General features: G+C 40.5%; 1 protein-coding gene across 2 annotated transcripts in view; it reads left to right on the top strand.

The window, feature by feature from the left end:
• The first annotated feature begins 12,110 nt into the window (after positions 1–12,110).
• Positions 12,111–22,643, top strand: part of mvb12bb (multivesicular body subunit 12Bb) — a 45,140-nt gene continuing 34,607 nt past the window's right edge. For both annotated transcript variants that reach the window (XM_083978270.1, XM_083978269.1), the window contains exons 1-5: positions 12,111–12,199; positions 13,810–13,915; positions 19,216–19,311; positions 21,224–21,314; positions 22,355–22,484. In XM_083978270.1, coding sequence (XP_083834396.1) covers positions 13,823–13,915; positions 19,216–19,311; positions 21,224–21,314; positions 22,355–22,484 — 410 coding nt within the window. In that variant the 5' untranslated portion in view covers positions 12,111–12,199; positions 13,810–13,822. The remainder of the gene's footprint in view (positions 12,200–13,809; positions 13,916–19,215; positions 19,312–21,223; positions 21,315–22,354; positions 22,485–22,643) is intronic.

The following is a 22,643-nucleotide window of genomic DNA, read 5'->3' as shown; positions in this document are numbered from 1 at the left end:
GTTCCTTTTACTCCTTACTCCTGTCTGTAGCATCATTTTCTGCTTCTTTTCAGTTTGTCCACCTCGCGTTTCTCAACAAGTCATCTGAACGGCATGTTCTCGATCAAGCATTTGTAGAAATCCCCCAAAACTGAGCCTTGGCTCTGTCACTCCCAGTCGTGGAAATAACATGTACAACTTTGTAATGAAACAAGTCGATTGTAAAAGCAAGGAATGAAATATTTTATGATGTGCTTATGAAGAAAAATAAAATGTCTTGATGAAAGCTGTGCCCTTCAGTGCGTTGTGGATTTCATCCTCATGCCATCCACACATGTTTTAGGGTGTTTGTGGCGGGAGAGGCATCCCCTCTGTGACCAGAGTCGTAAATGAATTACTATAAAAAGGGTTACTCAAGGGCTAGATGGCTTTTACGTAATTGTGCAGTGGTGAAAGGGGGTAAGGGTCTTTCCATAAAATTTCAATAAATTGTACATTTTCCCAATGACTTGTTGCCCCAGTGAACACTACAGTAAGAATAGTAGTCTGGAAGATGAAATGGGGTGCCAACACTGGCAGTGGCAATGCAATTTTGAAAATTTTAGGAGTTACTGTAAAAAAGTAGCACTACGCCTTTATAGTATGCATATTTAGGCTTATTCAAAATGTCGTCAGAGGTCAACTTCATATGTGACGTGTGTGTAAAAATTCCCTGCTAAGTGCACCTCAGTGTAACAGGGCTAAATGGAATTCATGACCAGACGGCCAGGCTCCCCTGAGTAATACAAAAGCTTTTCTCGTTTAATATGCATGTATGTATAACACCAAGTTAACTATGTTACAATATAACAAATCTGTTGCTCCAATTCTCTAATTTGACACAGAAAACCTAAGTAAATTCAATCAAATTCAAATATATTTCACGCAGACTGCTCTGACTGAGGTGAGCAAATTATTCAATCAATTATTACTCAACTCAGTGAATGTCCTTGTGGGTTTGATTTGTTTGGATGTGTTGGACAGTGGTGCTTATGGTGACATCACTGAGCCCTGCCCGCCTCTCAAACTCAGTGAGAAGAGCAAAAACAGAAGAAAAAAACTACATAAAACAGAAATTTCGCCTGTGCAATAACCCAAACTGTTCAAACTTTGCTCAAACTCAGCTATTAAACAACATTAAGAGGGTGATTAAGAAATGTTTTCAGGGCCTTTGAAGTTGTAAGCTTAGATCACGCTGCATGTGATTCTTCAAACTAACTGATATTAAAGCGTTCTGTCCCACCTCCCTGAAATGGCTGGCAGCTGCTCTCTGGGTATCTGGAATATTGGTTTCTCCCACTTTCTGTAATTAGCAATGATCAAGAGGAATTATAAGCGGTGGTTAACAACATTGGACTCCTCAGTGACCCTGATAGATGGTCAATTATAGTGATCAGGTCGTGGCGTTTATTGGATTTAAAGTGGCAGTGATGGGCCCTTTTGGCCTAGTGTGGGTAATTATCACATTTATGCATGATTTAAGGCGACAGTGTATAACGAGAAAGACTTGACTTAAATTTAATCATTTTCTTATCTATGTATTTATGCAAGAGTTAACAATGGATGGCCATGAGTGGAATAATGCAATGAGACCGGGATTTGTGTGATATCCACGTGCTGAATAGCCCATGTGCAGAGTTCATCATATCTGAGTCAGAAGGAGAATTTACTGCCTCAGACAACTTGTGCCAAAAATGGGCTCATCTCTGACAACATCTTGTTTTGTTCTTCTTCTTCTTCTACATGTCTTTTTTACACTTCACAAATGTATAACCATAACTCACTTCAATGTATCAAAGGTGTGTTTTTTAAAATTACACTTGTCTTACAACTCTGCTTTTTCTGTTTTTTATTGTGACCTCCAAGGAGCTACATTTTTAAAGAATGCTCACACTAAAACATCTCACGGTCAGCAGCCTCCGGTTTTGCTAGCAGGGGGAGATCTGCCAATAGAGAGCAGATGCTACACAACGATCACGGTTGTCAATAAATTTTTCTCTTCCTTCCCATCATCCATTATTCTCTGCCTGTTCCACAGGAAAAAAGGCATCTCGCCACTCTTGCTTAGGCAGCTACAGCCACAGACAGCTCTCTGAATCCAGACACCTGAATATGATCAACTGGAAAGCTGCTGCTCAGCTCCTCTGGTAAAGGAGGGAATACATCAGTGCCTTGTTTATTTACTTTTTCCACATGCCAGAAAAGGTCAGAGTCAGAGGATTATACTGCACGGCCCAAGTAGAACTCAATAAAAGCCCAGCAATGAAAACAATATCATCCATATTTTAAACAGCTGGCACCAAACAGAGGGAGTCTTACACTAGGGTGCCAATTATTCTACTTCTCAGGGTTTTGCAGCAAACCACAGCAGCTCAGGTGTACTTCCCGAATAAAACCATTATTTTGTACAGTTTGTGAAAAATCTGAGACAAGTAAGCGCACATGATGGCTATCATTTACATATAGGTGTAGTTTAATCATCAACCTCTAACTAATACTTCACACTAAGGGGAGAAAATGCAGATTTATTGGTGTTTAAATGCAGATGTTTTTCAGGCAGCATAGTGTGGTTGTTTTCATAGTCAGGGTTTGTTTTCCCTCTATGGACTTATTAAAGTCAGTGCAGCACAGTCTGTGCTCTATAATCCTGATGTATTATTAATCATGTCTTCCCATGCAACTCCAAAAAACTTCCCCTTTTGATTTTTTTAACGTCAAAGTGCACTGAATTTGCAATGGAGCCAGGTCCAGGGTGACAGGATGCTTTATTTTCTTCCAGTTACAGAATCCAAAGCAAGTAAATACAATGGCTGCATTGTTTGCTTTTGGAAATATACAGTAGGCTATATATATATATATTTTTGTTTTGTTTTTTGTCTGTTTGTTTGGCACTGTCTGTGTCTTGCCCATGTAGCGTAGAACATGTACAGGGAGCATGGTGTTTCTAGCATCTGCTGTTGTAACTTCACAAGTGCTGTCATGCTATAGAGATAGCTGTTACCACTCAGGAGTTACGGTGCATAAACAGTGAAGATTTTCCAGTTTTGTATTAAATTGTCATGTAAACAAAAGTTTGACCCTAATGAGGTCTTAACTCCTCACCGACTAATGACTTGTTTCATTCATAATATCTTGTCATATTCCTCCCATGGGAACCTTTCTAGATGCTATCATCAGCTGCGACGCTAAAAGCCGCTACTTTTGCTCTCAACGCCCTCAAGCAAACACCTACCAGGAAAAGCTGAAGGAAATCACGGTTTTCTTTGAAGCTTCGAGCTATGTCAAAATAAAGAAAAAGAGCAATTCCATTTCATTTTAATCACTCAAAAATTGATTTCTATCTCTCTCGGTCTGTGTCAGTGGCATTTGACGAAGACTGAAAACACAAATGATACAGATGTCAAATGTGATCCTTTTATCTGAGAGTCACATTGTGTCTTTCTTTTATCATAGTTTGATGATATTTTTTTGTAGAAGGCAAAACTCTTCAGTGAGATCTCCTCTCATGTTCCTGCATCACTTTGTGAATATGGTGTGTGAGATGTTAAAGCACATGAGGGGATCGATAGCGCCAATGTACGACTCGTGCAACGACGTGGGAGTCATGCTCACACATACCACCCTGCCATCATGGCAGGTGCTCATGGCATTTTTTCTTTCCTTTTTTGACGCGCTTGGGTAAGATGATAATCCAAGCCTAGTCCACTGACAGACTGCAACATGATTCACTTGGACAGTGACTGACTGCACATCCAATTTGTTTCAACTCCAGAGCAGCAGCTTATTATCTGAAATGCATGAGATGTCTGTGCATGAGAGGCATGATCAGCTGGGGCATGCGCCGGGGCTGCTGGGAAAGTAATCAATAAGGGATTGTCTCTTGTAGTTTAGGCCGACACATTATGACAGAGCTGGAAATTAAACAGGCAGATATTAATAATAATGGAAATCTGAGGCTCATGGGTGAGATGGGGGGGAGGGGTGAAACTCAAAATATGTATCATGTTCCGCTGTGGGTATGCGCGCGCGTGTGGGAGGTGGTGGGTATCCTTGGCGTTTTTATTATTTATTTTTTTTCTCGTCTCTGGAAATGTATGAAATATGAGACACAAGTGATGGCTTGGTGTGTACATCTTTGAAACACGTCTTACATGAGCAGAATTGACAAATATTATAGTGCACATATTAGGAACTTCACCAAACTCAATTATTTAAATGTTTTATTCTTTTATTTTTGGTTTTACGGTGTTTCAAGTCACAAAAGTGAACTTTTTTGGATACGTAAGTCCCTTGTGGTTTTGGCATTTAGTTGGTCAATAAAAGTTCATTTGAGCTTGAGTCTTATAAAAAGCCACAGCTGAAAGAGCGATCAGAATAATGGAGAGAGCACAATCAGAATGTAATTCATGCAAATTTTTTATTTTAGTACGATTTTATTACCTTTACTTTGTGCTTGTCCACTGTATGTTACGTCTACTGTGACAGCGGGGATATATGGCACATAATAAGCACTCACACAGCTTAAGGTGATTGAAACAAGTCCAAAAGATACTACAGCTGCATGATATAAGAGGTGTCATGGGCAGAGAGAGAAACCAAGCAAGACAGACAGCCACGGAGAGATTCCTCTGCTTTTGTCAATTAGCCGTAGCAATGCGTTTCTATTGTTTGAGCAACAAACGCGCCTCTCCCGGTGGGGGCGGGGTGCAGTGGGGGAGTTAACAAACTGCATTACAGGCCATTACAGATGCAGTGTCATTGATTATTTATACCCTTATAAAATGCCTGGCTCCCCGGTGGACCAGGCTTGCTTGGCTAGCTCTGATAAAATGTTCCCCTTAAATCACCACACCGGGCAAACAACACATTCAAATACATGAGAGAGTTGAGTGACAAAATCCTGCACGCGTAATAGATGTGACGATCACTGCGTTGAGAATGAGAAATAAAAAGGAAGTGTTGTGATAGCTAAGGCCTATCACTACATCTTATGAAACGAATAACTCATTGTGTCCCACGCTTCTTCTTTTTTTTTTTTTTGATGTGATCTGATTCATCTCAGATTCAGGAGGCTCCTACTTGTAAGAAACATTGGACGGTGGTTTCATGTCCCTCCTGGAGATTTGGTCACAGTGGATATTTTTGCATTAGTTAGCAGGGGAGCAGATGGCTGCTATACACGAGCCCAGCTCACAAGGAAGTCAGCACTTTTTTTTTTTTTGAACTTTCATGTTGTAGGTGTCTGCGCTGGAGCAGGACCTTCTCCAACCAGTCACCTCACCATGGGAATATTCCCTCTCAAATATTAATGGTCGCCCTTGCCGAGCCGACCACCTCAGCATAAAGCCCACTGGGACGCGGAGCAGCAAAATGCCATACCTTTCAAAGCCTTTGCTTCTTAATGACACCACACTGACATTGTGGTGCCTTCAAAAAGTCCCTGAAAAACACATATCAACCGCTTAGTCGACTAAAACACCCGTGTAGTAATTTGACATACTGCCCTCTAAATATTTATTATTACCAAGATATATTGTGGCTCATGAAATGCATCCTTTATCATACGGGTTAGAGGTCCAAATGCCAGATGTCCCACAGCACAGCATGGGGAAAAACATGCAAGAAATGCACAGTGTGTCTGGATAGTGACAAACGCATGCAAGCTGAATTGCAAAGAGGTATAGTAAGTCCATATTGGACACACTTCCCAGAGCACGGAAAGTATGAAAGAGAGAACAACATCTTGTATCATCTATCTTCCTTAAATGCTGAAGCCGTGACAAAGTGGATGGAGAAATTATGATAAATGATAAGACGTATTTAGTCAATATCTGTAATTCCCTTTCTTCACTTTGCTGTGTTTTTATCCTCTTGTTGTTAAGTTGAAAAGACACCCACTCATTTAAATTGCACTTTGAAGGCCAGATTGTGATCAAATTGAAATGGGCATCGTACATGTTAATATCAATATCTCCATTCAGGAGATAGATTGTCAGGGGGGCTTTTTTATGACTTTATATCTTATTTACACTCTGAGGGAAAACTGCACTGTTGGTGTTTCTGTAACTCTGGACTAGTGACACAGTGGGGCCGTTTCTCCTCTATTTGACCAGCTCAGAGTTCAGTTGAAAGGACTACTGCATTGCACATCATTGCATGTTTATGTGCAATAGAATAGAATAGAAACAAACAAAGAACTCTCCATAAGGATCTCAGTGTTGTTTTTCATTGGAGTAAATACTGTAGAGGGGTCATGGATCTGCTTCCATATTTTTTCTGCACTTTTTTCCATCTGTCACATCTAAGATGAAGCACTTCCCAGTCTTGCGTGGGCATCAAACTTTATTATGTTAAATAATTGGTACAAAAGTTGGTCACTTTGACCTAGCATATGTGCTACTGCTATTAGTAGCAAAGGTGCTATAATAATACCTCCAGCAATGGCTCTGTTTCCACTCAAGTATCCCAGCCATGACAATGTGATAATGAGCCAGCACACCCAACACCAGGACACTGACACCAGAGCAGCTAAATGGAATTCAGCCATCATTCATTTCATTAAGTCCATCTTTTGCTCATTTATTTTATGGTTCAACGAAAAGACAAAATCTCCCAGGTATATATCGCACATTAAGTCCTCTGCATCAGCTGACCAGAGATACATCAGTAGTTCAGGGGAAGAATTTTAAACTCTCTCCCAAAGGAGAGCGGTGGCCTGTGAAGTTTGTGAAGGATTGTAGGTAATATGATGATGTTTCTACACTGTCATTAGGATAATAGCAGCACTATTCTGAATATACTGGAGTATCTGGAGACTCCTGGCAGGGCTCCCAAAAAACATGAGTGGTGCAGCAGTAAAACCTTGTCCTGCCCTTTCAGAGAGGACTTCAAGCTTCATATTAGTATTCGTTAATAATATTTTTATGTGTTCCATAAATATCATTGTGAATACAACTTTTTTTTTTTTTTTACTTTTTTTTACCCCACCTCTCTTTAACACCAGTTATCAACTTATAGCTGCACATTTTGTCTTTTGGAGATATTTGGTCATGTCAGGTGTAAATAATACAATTACAAAGTGCTGCATCCCATGTAGTTTTGCCAGGTCCACGGCCCCTGTATTGTGTCTGCTTTTTCAATCGCGTCATTAATGTTATTAGTAGCATCTGTGCTTCCCCTAATATGACAAGTCAAACTGTCTGCAGTGAAAAGGCTCTATTATACCTCCTGCTCATAATTTTGGAGTTTGGTGACCACTGGTGTAATGACACTGGATGGCAGTCCTATCCAGCCGGTGGGCATAAGGAAGTGCAGTGCTACTGTGCTGGCAGTGCGCTGAGTGAGATGTGTGTCAGTATGAGCAGCCCTGGGAACTGAGGACATGACAGGAAGATGAGTGAAAAGTACCATGCAACACAACGCAACATCCCCTCCGAGGAGAAAGACATGGTAGTGTCTCATAATGTGTAATGTCTTGTTACCCTGCACACCCACTCATACACTCAACCCAACTATTCAGAATCCATAAAGAATTTCAATTTCCTACATGAGATACCTGAGAAATATCTAATTACATAACTGAAGAATGACTGAAGGGTATAGTAATGGACTGAAGGGTGACGCTCTGAAAGACCTTGTTACAACCTGTTTCCTGAATGCCATCAGTCAGAAATGCAGCAGAGAAATACTTCAGCAACAAGTAGCTGACTGCCGTGCGGCCAATGGAAGCCAACCTCTCTGTGTGCTATAACACACAAAGTGAGAGAATCCAAAGGGAAAGGGACGGGCACAGGGACCAGAGCAAAGGACAAGGGGATCATACTGCCCAAAAAATGTTTGCAGAGTCGATACTGAACACCGTTGTTGAGGTTACTATTTATCTCATGCCAGCCAAGTTGGCACGCACATCTGGCGCTGGGTACTTAGTGCAATTATTTATGATTTCCTCCAAGATTTAAAAGCTCTTCGCCCGGCCTTGTAATGCAGTAACTGATTGCACTGCTAATGTAATTAAGGGGAGATTATGATGTCCACGTGGCACACCAGATGGTGGCATTCACAGCGATGGGGGAAGGCACAACTGGCACACCACTGCACAAGGGCAGTGAGGCGCAGTCAGTCGGAGCAGTCCAGACTCCCCACCAGACGGAGGAAAGTATATGTGTGTATGCATGTATGTGTGTGTGTGTGTGGTGGGTGATGTGAGTGTCTGGTTGTGTGTTTGATGATAAGTTGAGCAATGAAGTGTAAGCTGGTAGGGATGACTGTAAAATACTACCAGAGACAGTGCTTAAGCCAGACTGACCATCTCTGAGAGCATGGTATGTAAAGCCCCATGTAAGTCAAATAAAAACTCCCTGTTATTGTAAGAAAGCTGTCTCCTTTTCTTATTCTTCATCTTGTTCTTTTACTTTCTTTTATTTTTTTTGATTAATTTTAAACTACAAATGTGAAGAATTACAAAATGACTCAGACATCTTCAACTTTCAACTTGTAATTCAGTACTTAAGCCAAGAACACAGATGGCATAAATGGGGAATTAAAGCACATTTGGCGAAGCCATCATGTTTCAAGAGATTTTTCAGCCAAGGCAACAATGAGACAATACCAAACTGACCTTTAATTAGAAAAAAAAGCATGATATTAGAGCCTAGCAAGGCTGTGTCCTATGGGGCCACTAAGGGTAGGCTTCTTAAAGCTAGTTATTATAAGCTATTCAGGAGACACGGGGATTTTTTTTATGTGTAGACAGAAAAGGAGAGTGGGGAGGGTGTGTTTGTGTGTGTGTGTATTGTGGTGGGTGAGGGGGGGTGCGGGTGGGGGGTCATATACGAAATGAGACCTGCAGATTTCTACACAGACCATAATGGGTTCATGCGGGTGACGGGGACATTGGGGCGCAGTAGATTTCCCAAGTTGAGATAGGGATATTATTACTCTCAGGGTGGCAACACAGAAATCTCCATCTTCGGTCCCTAGACTGGTGTCAGCAAATTACAAAACACAGTGAATGACCTTTACACATGAAAAGAAAACCTTTGCTGTTTTTTATCATTTGGGTGCAAAGTCATTCACAGAGGTATAATTTTGGTTCAGGGGCTCTTCTGTCATCCACTGATTACCACTCAAGACTACAACATTGTTAAGACTTAGCAAAATATGTGTAGGATATTTTGCACATTGATGATCCGGTGTTTATGGGGTTGACTTGAACTGAGATGTGTCATAAAGAATACGTGAAACAAAGCGTGAACAAAGAAATCACAGTTTTAATGAACCTTTTCAGAATGCCAGCTGTAATGCTATGCATCCTACACTGGCTGCTCCCCCACAGAAATCTGCCACAGCCATCATTCATCTTACCCCACAGACCTCAGCGTGTGATGCGCCGCACATTAAAACACTGTAATAGCTGATGGCTTTCACAGTTAGCATGTGTTGCTGATATCTCCAGACTCTCAACGAGTGTTTCGTCACCTATTCCATAATTAGACCATTACTTTAGCAGGTGTAGCTCTTCTCAGCTGGAGCATGTGTTATGTTTCTTTCTTTTTTTCCCCCCGCTGACACCTGAGATTTTATCTTATCAACAAAGTCTACACGAAATGAGCATGCCTGTTTCAGAGGCTTGTCAGCACCTTGAAGTGATAGCATGTGTTGGTGGGATTGAGGTGGGTGGTAGTGGTGATGGGGGGAGGGGAGGAGGGTGTTGGAGAAGATGGTGAAGTAAGACTATTGCAAAATGAAAGCTTCTTTTACCATGGAAATTACTTTGCTGTAATTTTGTAATTGATATTGACATCAATAGGCATCCACTATATGCTGCAATAATTAAAGCAGAAGTAAGTGATATATTTGTGTTAATATAAGTCTTAAATAGTTATATCTTCTGACAGCAATCACTTACATTGAGTGTTTGGTCTGAAACACGGGTCTGTCAGTCACTCTGCTCTGCTCTGAGCCGAGGAGAAAACATTTATCGTATCCTATAGTTTTTATCCAATGAGGAGAGAGAACAGCATGCAGGGCTGTGTGTGCAGCCAAGGGACGCCGTGAATGTGGTGACGTAGGGACGAGGACTGTTATGGTGCGTTCAAGGAAACTCGTATTTTTCCGACCGTGAAGTCGTACCAGTTCGATCTGGTACGAGTTCACCGGTCGGAAGTTACGAGTGGCCGTTATAGTGACTTTCACCGGTAAAACAGGTCGGAAAAACACGAGTGGGTTGCCTGGAACGCTACAAAGTCGTAAGTTGTGACTTGAAGCTGTAATTTACGATTTCAAAAGCCTGCCTGGAACGCAGCATTAGCGAAAACGACCGGACCACTTACTTCTGCTTTAAGTATAGGCTGAAGAGCATAGCAGGCTAAGGTAGTAGCTGTCAACCATATTAAAAAATGCAATGCTGACTTACAGTAAATGACTACAATACAGGTGAAGCACCATCATTAAAGCTGTCGATCAAGAGAAACTACATTGGCAATTATTTTAATAAAGGACCTAATCATTTAGGTCCATTTTAAGGCAAATAGCCCAAAACATGGTTGAAGTTTCCCAAATATGAGAACTGGTACTTTGTGCATTTGAGGTTTTAGTCTTTGTTTTGTTGCTGGCCCAGTTTTATTATAATCCAGCAGCCAGCTAACACCTTGTTCCATGAAGGCCTATTGGTTAAGTAGTTTTGAAGAGGGGCTACTGCCTTGTCAGTTAACATTAACAGTAATGAGGTGAAAGCTGCTGGTTGCATGAGGTGTCAGTTTTCATCTGAATGTCTGATTATATTAACATTATAAATTGTAAAAAAGAGGAAGAAACCTGATCACATCATCTAAGACAATAAATACATTTCTTTTTATGCTGTCCCAGTGAAGACACCCTGTACGCCACCATGTCACCATGCAAAGCAACACGTCTTTGATTTGAATAAATTAGGATAATAGCTGTGCAGTGAAATAAGTTATTTGATTGGTATGATGGTGGTAGAAATAATAAACTTTGTGATGGGAAAGCATCTGTCGCCCGCTGGTGTTTTGGACAGTCTACAAAGTGGCTTTCAAGTTTTGTACTCTGAGAGATGTAGGCTACATCCTAATGTTACAGCTAAGCTAATACATTGCTCTTTATCTTACTTTTATCTGATTACAGTAATGACATGTGATGATTAGAGAGACAACCAGCTGTCAGAAGGCGTGACCTGTAGATACATCCATGTAATGATCGTCATTTAGTGAAGCACAACCTTAATTTAGTTACCATAGCCAAATTGGCTTTCAAAAGTTATTGCAAAGAAATGCTCCCACCAGTCACTGTGGCATTGTGGGTCCAGGCCTTTATTCTCTGTGTAGCCTACACTATTCACTCTGACAAAGTAAATTGGCATGTTTACCACTCATCTGTGCCTTCATATGATGTCCTCATTTGTTGAATTAAAAATCTGTGCTGCACTCATTGACTCAGTATGAAAAGGACTGTTTATCAACAACTCATGATAGCTGTAAGCATAAACAATGAAATTGTAAAAAGCAAACACAATGAGTAAATTTCAATGCAGAGTGGTCCCTTAGATAAATTCAAATCAGGCCCCCAAAGGGAAACAAACGATACACATAATTAAAAAAAAAAAAAAAAGCAGTTATGGGAACTTCTTTCATTTATAGCCCAAATAAACTGAATAAATGTGTCTTTTCTTTTCTTTACTGTTTTCTTTTCCTTTTTTTCTTCTTGTGTCTTTATGCAGGCAGGTGAATTTAGCTGTAGCTACTGCACACAACTGGAACAAACTACCAGCAGAACTGAAATCAGCCCCAACCGTAAGCACTTTTAAATCCAGGTTAAAAACATTTCTCTTTTCATGTGCTAGGCTGAGCTCTTTTTAAGAACTTTAAACGTTATCTATTTTCTTTTCTTTTACTTTTTTTATTCTTCTTTTCTCTGTGTTTTTGCTTTTATGCTGTTTTATGTTGTTCTTTTTTTTTTTAATAAATGTTTTGTCTTTATGTAAAGCACATTGAGTTGCCTTGAAATGTATAAATAAAGATGCCTTACCTTGCCTTGCCGTCTAGTTTGGCTAATCATTACCCATCATAATACCCGGAAGTGTTACCTGCTCAGTTTGGCGGGGTGAAGTCCAGAGTCCATAAGGTGGCAGCCAGCCTCTGCAGGACGACACATTGAAAAACAGGTAACAACAAACGAACAAAACAAAACAAAAAAAAACAACATGTCCAAGACTTCAGCTTCACTTTCCGTGTCTAACGGCGCAGACAGTCCGTCAGTGTTGTAGGCTAGGAGCAGTAATTAGCTTACAGGTGCTACATTAGCTTTTTCTAACGTTAGCTCCAGTGACGTCACCATGAGCCTTGTGTTTACGTCTGTGGAGCAGCCGTAACGACACGGGCACTAACAGTAAAGGAGTTTACAACAAAGTTTGTCCACAATTAAAACCAAACTAAGCTAAAAAACTAACTTGGCATCGATTTATCTTCAAGGTCTACAGGAGCTGTTGGGACCTATGAGTAATTGCCAGTAAAAAATATTAGAATAAAGACAACAGACTGTCAGATATACAGTGGGAATCACATTTGTTTTTAGGTATTTGTCAGTTTTATGACCACAACAGTTGCTGTTTAGCTCTAAATCAGTTGCCTGGTGCTTAGTGTTTCAGCATATGGATATGAATTTAGTTATGTGTATTATATGGCTACAGTACATGTTGGCTAGCAGACTGGGAAACTGCTCCTCACTCACTAACTTACATGAGTTTTATTGCATTTAATTTATTTGCATTTAGTAATAGGCTACAACAAATCCTACATTAAATATCATAGGAAATGCAAGATAACAGAGTTGCTCAACAAATACTGCAACATGTCACTAACATTCAATTTAGGTTAAAATGTCTACTGCTACTAGGCTATTTATGTTGGCAGACAGACAGTGTGCTCCAATCGTTAGCCTAGAGCAGGATATCACAGACACTATGAACGTTTGAATACCGTCTGTGAGTACACAGTGGTGTTTTTCATGCAAGACAGAAGTAAGTTGGGATGGATTTTTCTGTGGTCTGCCTGGATGAGTCTAAGCCTTCATGTTGTGCTGGAAAACAAAGCTCATTTTGAACAAATTAATGTTACAAAGAGATCCTTCATCCTATTAGCTAATTTGCTATCCTGTTTCATTTGAATAAGTACAGCGATCTAACATTTGTTAAAGAGACAGCTGTTTCTGGAGTAAATCCCCTAATTTGATCAGCTTAATTGCAATAGATTTCGTAAACATCAAGATTGAATGCAGCAACTTTGTCAGTTAGTACAAGTATGCTTTAAACCTAATCTAATAAAATTGCATAAGGGAACCTTTGCAAAGCCACTTACCCTGTAAAAGGCTTGCATACCCATTAGGCAAAAATTCCCTTAGACAGGAATAGATAGCAATTGATTAGGACTTCCTTGAAAATATGTGATCACTCTGCCTAATTTGTGATTTGGCGAAGTCATTGGGTGGTCTCCAAATGCTGTTTCGTCACTGGTCTCACTTGTCATTTGATTCTGGATTAGGCGGCCACTTTTTCTTGTAGATTCTAATAAGCCTCATCAAGAAGTCAATAATGCGGTCATTTTAGCCAAGAAAAACCTTGTCCGTTCTCCATGTATTGACCCAGAAGGATGCAATTCCCATTTTGTTTAGCTATCTGCATTTTGTGTGTATTTATTCAAAGCCTTTTCTTCTATTGAACAGGTGTGTTCAATACTGTTGAAAACAAATGCATGATGAGACTCCTCTGCTTTCCAGACAGATCTCCAACATGTCTGAGGCGAGCATCCAGCTGCCTGCACACCCCATCTCTGCAGTTGGAGTTGTTGCTTCACTCAGCAAGGCTCCTGATGACTACTATGTTGTGAGTGGTCATTTTAAACATTGAGGACTTCATGTTCTGAGGATATTGGTTGGTTTAATGCGCTTGAATTAAGCTAAGAAGTTATATTTCTATCTTCTTTAAAAGTTACAAGTGCAATTAGAGGTTTTGTCTGTGCTCCCTGATGTTGGTTGTACATGTAATTGCTGTAAAGTGATTGTATGAAACAACGCGCAGCCAGGATGTTGGCAGCTTTCCAAGGTGTTTTTGTTGGAGCTGTTAGATGACTTATTCATTAAGTTTACTTTGATGATTAGGAGGATTCCCTTCCTGACATTGTTATCGGTTGCCACCAGTATTACAGACACACCAGAGGCAAAAGTTTAATGATGTTTGGTTGATGCCCACCAGGCGTTCAACGTATACACAAGTGCGACAACAACTACACCATGAATAGGAATGTGTCAGGATGTAATGCAGCACACAGGATGGGCTGGTTTTTATATGAACCTCCCCTGGTTGCGAAAGAGCTGGAATGATTCAAAAATGAAGAGTGCCTACTGTAAGTTTAACAATGCACAAAACAAGCTCAAGGGCAGATCTCTCCTCCTCTCTCTTCTCTTTTCCTATTCAGACTTCTTCTTGCTTTCACCCTACACTCCCAAACCCTCCTTCCTCCCTCCCAGTTTTTTATCTCTTCCTGCTCCACCCTGCACACCCAGCTTGTTGTAATCTCTGGCAGATGATGGTGGGTTGGCATCAGAATGGAGCCACTGGCAGGGGAACTGTGTACACACCACACAGTAGTGACAAACAGAGAGAAACCCCATCAGACTTCCTCCTCTGCTGCTCCAGTGCGCCAATACATTTCAGCTGACATGCAAATACTTGTGCATGTTCTGAGGGGCCAAAAGCTGAACGTGGCACTGATTTACTCCTATAGTATATATGCGCAATAAATTCTAAGTGTTTTTTTGTGAACCAGTAGCACTCAAAATAGTGTGGACTTACATCACTCAGGAAAACTATGAAACTGTAGACATATTAAAAACATAGGAAACTATTACGGCATTTAAGTGCAAGGAACTCACGTTACCAAAAACAACAGGTTGTTTATCTTTTTGGATCATGATCATTTGGATCATAAATCCATACTTCCACAAAACAAAAACAAATAGGCTGTCATGTAAGCTTTTGTTCTTCCCTACAAATGAATTAGCTGATGAATTAGTTGAGAGGCCTGTGAGTCAGCCCACGTTTTGAGCACTTACTGCACTTATTTAATCTGCCTCATAAAGCGAGCGATGCAGAGGCAACAGTGGAGAGCAGACTGTAAACTTTATACATGGAGCCTTGCCTTAAATTGACCAAACCACAAAAACTATAATGGAAGTAGTGACGGGCGATGAAAACAGAGGACAGCACAGCACTGGACTTGTTTCTGTTGGCTGCTCCAGTGTCTTCCCAGCAGGAGAGACACTCTGCAGTGCTGGAGAATTTTATAACTGAGCTATGGCCATGATTGTTAGGAAAAACTGATATATATTTTTTTAGGTTAAACATGAGAATAGAGTTGCATACAGACAGCTCAAACCGTCTATTTAATAGTATCATTTCCAGTAATATAATTCAATCTATGCCAGCTCCCTTTGTAAAAAGAAATAAAAAAAACAACAACAAATGGTTCAAGGTGATAAAATATCAGTGGTTTACCTATGAATAAAAAGTCAAGTGCGAGTCCCCCTACAAGATAGAATTCAAGGCTTTTCATACTCTGAAGCACTATTTCAGAAGCATTTGTCCCATCTTCAACCGCATCTTCTGAGCACCGCTGTGGTCTTTCATCTGCAGACTTGAAATACAAACAAAAATATCAACACTCGTATCAGTGATACTAATGCAGTAGTGAGAAAGGGGAAGTCTCAGGATATTACACTGTATTGATTTGTTTTTCCTTTCATACCAGACTTCTTTTCAAATTCCTCCTTAATACTGACTGCGTACCATACTTACCATACTTTTTATACGGCTGATCAAAGGGTTGATTAACTCTTTTGCTCTCTGATACGGTGCGCTCACATCTCTGAACTTGAGCAGGTTGTTCCAACACAAGAGAGCACAGGCCCAGATCAAACACTGTTCCACCGGGATCAGGAGCTTTGCTGAAGCACCAGCAGCCACCCAACATCAAACACCATGAGAAGACTCATGCATATCCGCACTCTGTGCACAGGTTGCAAAGGGGATATATACGTATGTGTATTTTGCCTCAGTGTTTGACATGTTATGCTCATAAACTCATTGATGAGATGTAAGTTTATTACATCTCGTGCATACAGTACTAGCATTGATTAGGATTTATGCCCAATAGTCGCTTGAGGAAGTGCCAGCACTTTTAAGGCGTAGGTCGACATTTTTGGTGAGCCTATTCATTTTCTTGCCAGGAGAAGATGGAAACCATTTTCATACCTGAGTGCTGAATCTGTGAGCAAGGGGCCAGAGGCTGCTTATCATACAGAGAAAGAACCTAGCCTATAAAAACTCAAAAATACACATGTACTGTAGTATCTTAATCGTTTCATCTGTACACAAATTACAAATTACAACATGAAAGTCCCACTCAAACCATATTCTTATTTTTTTCCTATGGATTAAATGAAGATAATGTGTAAATAAAACTAGCTGTTCCCCCTGCTTCCCCTCTTTAGCTAAGCTAATTGCTCCCTCTCCTAATGTTAGTCTTACTTTTAGTTCAGGTTATTTGATGTGTGGTTGGGTGACAAGATTAGAAAATACTGCTAATAAATGTACACTTCAACTTTTTTTTTTTCATGGGCTTGTTTCTAAGTGTCTTAAACATGTTTTTGTGAACCTCTCATCCATAGCAGCACATTGCTCAGCTTCTGTCCCAGTGCTCCTGTTTGCTTCTTCAAACTAGGAGTGCATTGATCTGAATGTATAGGCAGGTATTGTGCTTTTACACTATTAGGATGACTGATTTCTGTGGATGCTGATAACTATTGTCAGATTTCCATTAAAAGTGTGTGATTGGTAGATAGGAATTAGCCTAACGCCTCTAGTCACTGATCACCTTAAAACCGGCTGCCTGTGGTGTCTGTGGCTGACAGAAGCACTGGATGCTTTGTTGTCCATTCAAACCTCCCACCTTGGTGTAAGACAGGCCACCAAAACAAAATACATGTGGAACTTTAACTGTGTGTGTAGGACTGATGTTGTAACACATTCCAAAAAATGATCCGTATTGGATATGGATCACACATTTTCACTCAAAGATGATTGGTAACTGTGATCATGGCATTTCTACTATAAATAACGTGCAGTAATAATGTGCTAAATCCCATCATGTCAAACCTTTACTTGTTTTACTGCATTTGGGAGATCTGTCAAATTTTCATTAAATTCTTTGTATCTAAGGCCATATCCACATTTTAGGAAATGCCCAACTATAACTTAAACTGTAAGAACTTTTCAAAGTAACTGCAGCTGTAGTCCTTCAATATATTGTCAGAGGTCCATTTACCTATTTTAAGTTGAGAGACAGGATCCAAAACATGTTTTTTTCTTTTCAGTTTTTCTGTTCTTCTTTAAAAGAACTGCTTTTTCCCCCTTGTACCTATCTTGTGTCTTTTCCATCTGGTTTCACTCTCTAGAGATTTTTGATTGTATGCCTTTTATATCTTTGTATTCACAGCTGCGCTTCTCAGTGCTTCACAGCAACTTGCTGGTGATGTCGGTCTCCAGAGATGCTTCATAGGAATATTCAGCACCCCCTAAAGACTTCCTTCATAGGTGGGCTTTCAGATCACTGTATGAGTGAGATTTTAGGAAGTGGCAGTTGAATCTGTCACTGCATTTTACATCAAATAATGCAGCCATATTTCAATATCATAGCCACGACGTCTCTTATTAGACATATGGCTTTCTCCTCATTGAAGCCTCTAATGATGGAGCCAGACAGAAAGTGTTAGAGAAGAGCCACCGCAACTTTACACATGCCTCTCCTGCCGTGGCTCAGCAGTTGGCGTTTCGCATTCAAGCTGCGTAGCATCCTTGCTGCCGGCGGCTGTGGCAGGATGATGCCTGAGGTGCCTCCTAGGAGGACCGTGCCCTCGTTACTCCTCAACTTGACTTTGGGTTTCACAAAGCGAGCCCTTTGTTTACGCTGACAGGATGCGCTGGCTACTGACCTGGAAAAAGTGGCCAAGACGGGTTGTCTTGTAAAGAAGAGGGAGGCTGGTGATGTATAGGCTCCTTCTGGGACCTTTCATGGAACTGCTGTTGGAGACGCCCCGCAATCCCTCTCTCTCTGCTCATCTTGTGCTCTTTCTCTCTCTCTCATCCCACTATCTATCTCTGTTCCCCCACGCTATAGTCTCCCATTCTCATCCCATCTAGTCAGTGGTGGTTTTGCATGAATCTCCCCATGCCATGTTTCCCCCCACCCAGTCGCTGGGGGTCATTCATCATTATTGTCAAGGGGGTAATGTGTGTGGGTGGGTGCAGAGATCTATGACTTCTTCATTTGAATGAACCTCATTAGATTGACTCTTCTTCGTAAAGGATCCCTTTAGAAAACAACTCTGGCAGTTATTTAGGTGATTCTCACATGATAGCCAATGGAACATGACGTTTCAGCCAAGCATATTTGCTGGAACGATGGAGGAGTCCCGGTGATGCAGTCTGCAGGTTACATTTTGCCTCATCGTTCTGCCCTCCACATCTGCATTTACATAGCAATGTAGTTTAGGACCTTGAGCTTGACTTGTGGTGCCCACATGCTGTCAATATGATGCAGTCTATTTTTTTTACTGACTCCACTGATCATTTACAACTATGAATGAGCTTATTGTACAAGGACAAGCTGCTGAGGTGTCTGGATATAGATGTATTTAGATTAGCTTTTAGTATTTAAAGTACATGTCCAGTATTTTGAGTTTACCTGTGTCTTGGGATAAACAGCATTTTTATTTCTGTTAAAGATACATTGTGCATTTACCCCGAATATAATCCTTGCTTTCCCACAGAAGCACAGTGAAGTTTGGTTTCCTTATTAGAGCAGATCCTTGTCAGGGCATCTTTAATCAGCCTGGTCCCAAGGGATGATATTTTTAGCCACCTTTTTGGAGGCTAAGACTCCTTTACCCACGCAGAGCACTAATGAGATGGAGCGCTAGTGTAGGCAAGCGTTAATTAAGGCTAGTATGCAAGGGAAGAGGCAAAAGCAACACGCTTGTGGCATACATACATTAACTTTATCCCACCTCCTGCATGTTTTTTTTCACTCCTTGTTTTTTTTTCTCTCTCTGTTTTTTTCCATGTAGGTTGCACAAACAACAGATGGCTGTGACGCCGACCTGTGGAAGGACGGCTTATTCAAATCCAAGGTCACTCGCTACCTCTGTTTCACCAGAAAAACTGTAAGTGGAATGTAAACTTCTCAGTTTCCCTATGCATTCTGCACCAACACATCACCCGCAGCACTTTTCTTGTCTGCCAGTGGTTATTATCTCAGTTTGCTGCTGCCAGAATATCTTTATGCACTTTGCACTTTGATCAGTGAAAGTCCCATTTAAAAAGGCCATCGTTGGCAGTGCAGTTTTGAACTTTTACATATAATGGATTTGCATGCATATTCCAGATGAATAATACCTCTGTGAGATATTTTTCATGTTGTAGGCCCTCCTGAGGATATTATTTATGTTTATTCATGAAATAACAATGAGCTGTATTTTAACTATTCCAATTTATTCAATCAACAGTGTCCCTGTAGAGAAAAGCAGTGATTCTTGAAAGCTGATGTACATATTACTGTGAATATAATAACACTGCTTCTTTTATATAAGGCATTACTCCATACAAAGCACTATATGTGTGTGTGTGTGTGTGTGTGTATGTGTATATACTGTATATAGAGAGAGAGAGAAAGAGAGAGAGAGCTTTACACACATGCTTTACACACACACACACACACACACACACACACACACACACATATATATAAATATATATACTATGTATGTGTCTATAATGATCTTTGAATGTTTTCCATGAGCCTGTTGGGTCATTTTTGGACTCATCTGCAGCTGAGGTGCTGTTGCACGCCTGACAGTGGCTCTCTGTCCATAAATACACCTCCAAACATCTCCTGTATTATCAGCCTGTCTAACTTCAGCTCATGCAGCTGGGTATTGGCTGTCCATTAATTTGTTTCCCTGGGTTGCAGGTAGATAATCCAGACACCATTGTAAACAAAACCTGCATCTTTGTTATTATTTTTGCATCAGCTCAATTTTAGGACTTAATCGAGATTTTTTTTTTTTTTTTGGTACAATATGTCCTCTAAAAGCTGAGCAACTTGGCAGCGGCTGCCTTGTGCCTGAGCTCAATCTGCTCCTCAGTTTAGTATATAGCATACAAATAGCCTCCCCCTAGTTCCTGTATATTATCTTAAAATGTGTGTCCACATTGTTTTAAAGACTTTGACACAAATAAAACATGACAGAGCCATCAACAAAGGCTATTTTGTCTGCCAGTCAATGGAGCTCCCACTGTAATTGTCTATGACAAAAACAGATTCTGTAAAATTAGCCCCTGAATTATGTGGGGGGAAATAAATAGTTTGTGATTTATCATACTCTAGGTTGGAGGTAGATAGCCCCTTTTGTCAGGCCCTGATGGAAAAAATCTCTCCAGTAAAAGGGGAAACACTAAAAAAGGTTCCATGCATAGTAATAACATTCATCCATATTTCTCCTTAAGTCAGTATAAAAACTATGAATAAAAAATGTCTCTAATGGTAATGACTGTCGGGCAACAGTAGCAGTGGAATCCAGCCTTTTCGGACGCATCAAGTCACGCCTGGCTCGCCCCACTCTCTAGTGCCGCTGTGTATTATTGCAATTTATTATGGCAAAAAATGAAAATGTAATGGGAGGCAGGGAAGAGTCATGCTTGAAAATGTCAACTACACAGTCCCTGATTGTTTTTAACCAGTCCTATTCTGTTGATCAGACTGCCTGCTCTGTCTCCCATCATCCCACAGCTTCTCGCCAAAAGGTTGAGAATGATTACAAGTTCACAGATGCATTCTCTCATTGCAAAAAAAAAGGCTATTAGAGAGTAATTACTTCAGCTATTTTGTCAACCCTTCTCTTTAGAGAGTTCCCAAGCTTTTAGTAAATCATTGACTCTATTATCTCTACATTTTCTTTTCTCAGCGCCTCCAAAAAATGTCTAACCTTTTTCTTTTTCTTGATCTCTGTCCTTTTTTTAAAAAAGTTGAATTTGCATAGATGCCATTACATTTCCTGCATGTACTCTGTCTTCCAGGGACCGGACGTTGTTGTGGACATGAAGCTGACTGACATTAAGGACACGTTGCCAGAGGGCTTCACACCTGTGCAAGAAACAATGGACACAAGTAAGTAAACAGTCAATACCAAACACAGGCTCACTCCCCTCCTCTTGTTGTTTTTTTTCACTCTCCGACCAGCTTACGCAGAGGTCCTCAGGGGCAGCTTTGCTTGAGATAGTGAATGTTTTATGGGTGCAGGTTAGCTTAATTTATGGCAGACTGTGGGAATAAAATAAACATTTTGCCCTGGAGGTACAAGAGAAGAGAATCATGAGTCATTGTTTATCTCAGCTGGAGCTGTGCTTTTCTTTATGAGGGGCTTATTTATTTATGTATTTATTTGGGGAGAGGACGAGTGGATGGGGGTTATCTAATATTAATGAAATGCATTCCCCAATGCTTTAGTGCTTTTTGAGTGCTATGTATTTCCCCCTCACTATCCATGCCTTAGAAATGTAATAATATTTTGGTGTGGGGAGTGAGGACAGCTTGTTTATTATTTTTATTATCATTGCATTTACACTGCACTTTCTAGTGTTGCTGGGGAAATAAATGAGCGGGGCACAGATGCAATATAGGGAAGCATGGCAGTGCTTTTTTATTTATTTATTTCTTTTTGCCAGAATGAAGAAAAGAGATTATGTTTTGTTTGGGTATGGTGTAATTTAATGTTTTATTACTTCATGCGAATCCATGTTTAATGTATACATGTGGCATTATGTATGAGTTGCTATCCAGAATCTCCACTTTAAATCCCTGTTGTGCACTAAAGCTGATGGAGGATTCACTTGCTTCTGTCATTTTACCTACTAAAATGATAAAAATGATAATAATGCATGTGGATTTTGTGGCTTTCTGCTGTCCAGTTATTTCCCTTTGAGCATAGCAAGTCACCCAGAAACTGATATTGGCTCATCTCTTATTCTGTGGCTGGTGAAGACTAAATAGCAAAGTATAAGTGGGATTTATGGATATATATTTCTCCTAGAGGTTTCAAAATGTCCATAGATTCTTTTTTTTTTTAGCTTGAAACTCGAGAGAAGACGGGACTGAATATGCGACCACGTATCCCTGTCTGACACCCTCATGTGTACCTGACTCATCAGAGGAAACTGCCATGAGGAAGAGGAGGCTCTGTGTGAAAATCAGCCCTCGTGCAGCTGCTGAGACGGCGGTGTATGACATCCAGATCGTGGCGAAGTCCAAGTACCATCTTGTTAACTACACCTGCCTAGGGTGAGCTGTGTGGCACCGGAAATGACTGCATTCATGACGTTTTGTATCTTCTATCAGTCACTGTACCCATCAAAGATAAAACTTTTTAATTTGCACATATAAATCAGTGAAATTTGCATGCATCATAACTAACTCTGTGTGTGTGTGTGTGTGTGTGTG

The sequence above is a fragment of the Trachurus trachurus genome, assembly GCF_905171665.1.
Source record: "Trachurus trachurus genome assembly, chromosome: 9".
NCBI classification, from domain to species: domain Eukaryota; kingdom Metazoa; phylum Chordata; class Actinopteri; order Carangiformes; family Carangidae; genus Trachurus; species Trachurus trachurus.
This window is presented reverse-complemented; position numbering and strand designations above follow the sequence as displayed.